Source organism: Mastomys coucha, chromosome X (assembly GCF_008632895.1).
Source record: "Mastomys coucha isolate ucsf_1 chromosome X, UCSF_Mcou_1, whole genome shotgun sequence".
NCBI lineage: Eukaryota > Metazoa > Chordata > Mammalia > Rodentia > Muridae > Mastomys > Mastomys coucha.
Genome location: NC_045030.1, coordinates 8,029,511 through 8,030,878, shown reverse-complemented (window position 1 = coordinate 8,030,878; position 1,368 = coordinate 8,029,511). Strand labels below are relative to the sequence as shown.

General features: G+C 32.7%; 1 protein-coding gene across 1 annotated transcript in view; it reads left to right on the top strand.

Annotated features, from left to right (window-relative positions):
* Cask (calcium/calmodulin dependent serine protein kinase) overlaps window positions 1–1,368 on the top strand; it is a 340,530-nt gene that overhangs the window by 75,011 nt on the left and 264,151 nt on the right. The window contains exon 2 of the mRNA XM_031372099.1: window positions 463–575. Coding sequence (XP_031227959.1) covers window positions 463–575 — 113 coding nt within the window. The remainder of the gene's footprint in view (window positions 1–462; window positions 576–1,368) is intronic.

The following is a 1,368-nucleotide window of genomic DNA, read 5'->3' as shown; positions in this document are numbered from 1 at the left end:
TGCCAAGAAACTCAGTAGGATATAGAAATAAAGATTAGGCTTGTGACATGACGGAGATGTTAATGGTTTAACTTTTTGCTTCAAAAAGGGTATGTCTTATATGCGTGCAGTAGCAATTGATGAAAAAAGTAGCCATGAATTTGAAGGAAAGCAGAGAGGGGTTCATGAAAGAGTTTGCAGGGAGGAAGGGGAAGGGAGAATTGTTGTAATTAAAATACAACATCATATTAAACAAAAAGTATGTCTGTATACTACTGCTTCTACAAACTTCCCATTGTATCAGATGTTGACTTAAACTGATGAATTACCTTTGAGTTAGACAATAGTGCTCAAAATTGCGTTGCTTAAATTTTATTATGAAGTTCTATAGTTTGACTGTAGTGAATAAGAAAGTACAGTAAGATGTTGATCAAAGAGAGGAAATTAATATCAGTGAATTAAAATTGACTTTTTGTTTTTTAGGGGTCCCTTCAGTGTTGTACGGCGATGTATCAACAGAGAAACTGGGCAACAATTTGCTGTAAAAATTGTTGATGTAGCCAAGTTCACATCAAGTCCAGGGTTAAGTACAGAAGGTAAGAGATGGATTTCAAGTAAGTTATTTGATGTCTGGCTTTATTCCATCTCCAAAACCCATTTATCAACCTAACCTCATCTGGGGGTGGGGAAGCAGGGGATATGATATAGTGGGGAAGTGGGTGGAGACAGTGTGAACTCCAGTTGAAATAGTTGCTCAGAAATCTAAAAGATAGCATTTGAACTATGGAAGTGTTAAGTCATCTGGGATCTTTATGAGCTTATGCTTTTATTTTACTAGAAAGAGAGTGAAATAGGGACATATATTTTTTTAGGGTATAATTTGAGTCCTGTTCTGTGAGGTGTAGGATGGAAAAGAAAGAAAAAATAATTATAAGGATTTTAATTGAAGATTTAGACGCAGCCAAGGTCCTTTTAAGAATAATTTACGGCCTTTGGGATTACTATCTACTATAACTAGATGATTGATATTTTGATTCACATTTGGCTAATCACATACTGTATTTGTGAAAGTTGAAAAGTCAATAGTATTAGAATTTGTGGGACTTAGAGTTTTGTTTTAAGATATTCATATATATATATATATGTACATTTGAGCTACTTATTATTTTTTAAATATGTACCATGATTCACATTAAAGGTAACAAAACTGATTATTATATTGGCTTTCCTAATTAGCCTATTTACCAGCTTTAGACTTTTTCACAACCTAATAAAAGATACATCATTCTTTAGTATTTTGTTTTTGAATCTTAAAGGCAGTGCAATTGAAGAAAATTCAAAGTGAACTATCTTATTCGTGTTTTACCTAATTATCTAGTTTTGGAAAGT